The 939-nt window shown below is 49.6% G+C and overlaps 1 protein-coding gene across 1 annotated transcript; it reads right to left on the bottom strand.

Annotated features, from left to right (window-relative positions):
• Positions 1-32: 32 nt before the first annotated feature.
• On the bottom strand, positions 33-774 carry LOC109509237 (vacuolar protein sorting-associated protein 13B-like; the record flags this gene model as incomplete). Its single annotated transcript, XM_019859117.1, has 2 exons — positions 339-774; positions 33-206 (listed from the first exon to the last, which is right to left on the bottom strand). Coding segments are annotated over exons 1-2 (430 nt in total), but the record flags the coding sequence as incomplete, so codon positions are not given.
• Positions 775-939: the final 165 nt, after the last annotated feature.

Here is a 939-nt window from a genome sequence, read left to right as displayed (position 1 = left end):
AATCATTATCGTCCTCCTAAAATTCATCTGACAACAAAAGGTCTTGATCAAAAGTGAATTCCTCCTACCGGGTCCATTGAGAAAGTCTTTAATCTGAAGGCACAGCAGTGGCGGGGGGATGCCGGTCTCACTGTCCACCTCACCCGCTGCTGTCTGGAGCCAGCAAACATTGTAATCCAGAGACTCGGGCAAAGTCTTCCCTTGGTCTAAACAGAATGAAACGAATGTGGGAACATGAAAACAACCAGGAACAAGAACAACATCGTCACATTATTTCAGGGGAAAATGTTATATTATGATACACACAATATCGCAACCGTTGGTTGCCTCGCTTGTACCTAGGCACTTGTAGTCGGAAGCCACGCCTCTTAAGGCCACATCAAACACAGAGATCTCCATTCTCTGCTTGCGGTGGTGGCAGCTAAGAAGAGCCGAAGGTTGGATCACCTGCAGATACAGCAGCGGTTCCAGCACCTGGTCAGCAGGCCCTCTTCTTCCGGGCTGCCTCACAATTGTCACCCCCAGCGCTTGCCGTGCTGAGGAGCGGCTGGGGGTTGACACGGAGTTAAGGGACAGCAGACTGCCTCTCAGCATCGGGGAGACATTGCTGTTGAGGATGTCTTCAGCAGTCAGGTCTGTCAGAGTAACCTGGGCAGCAGGGTCTGGGGATGTGCAAGTCGAGGCTGGAGGAGCCTCAGGCAGAATTTCCGGCTGGTTAAGAGCACTCTTTCCCACCTGAAGAAAGTGTCAATGGAGAGCAAAATGAACCGGGCGTTTGCTAATCTAATCAAATGTTGGGGAAACACAGTGACTGTCCTCGAGACCCATATCTAAGTTTACGAAGATTCTGACTATGTGTGATTCAACGATCGTTCCCATTTAACAAATCCAAACACTGATATGTGTACAAAGCCCACTTGCCATTTTAGTCAAACCCGG

Source organism: Hippocampus comes, unplaced genomic scaffold, assembly GCF_001891065.2.
Source record: "Hippocampus comes isolate QL1 unplaced genomic scaffold, H_comes_QL1_v1.1 C16823966, whole genome shotgun sequence".
NCBI lineage: Eukaryota > Metazoa > Chordata > Actinopteri > Syngnathiformes > Syngnathidae > Hippocampus > Hippocampus comes.
This window is presented reverse-complemented; position numbering and strand designations above follow the sequence as displayed.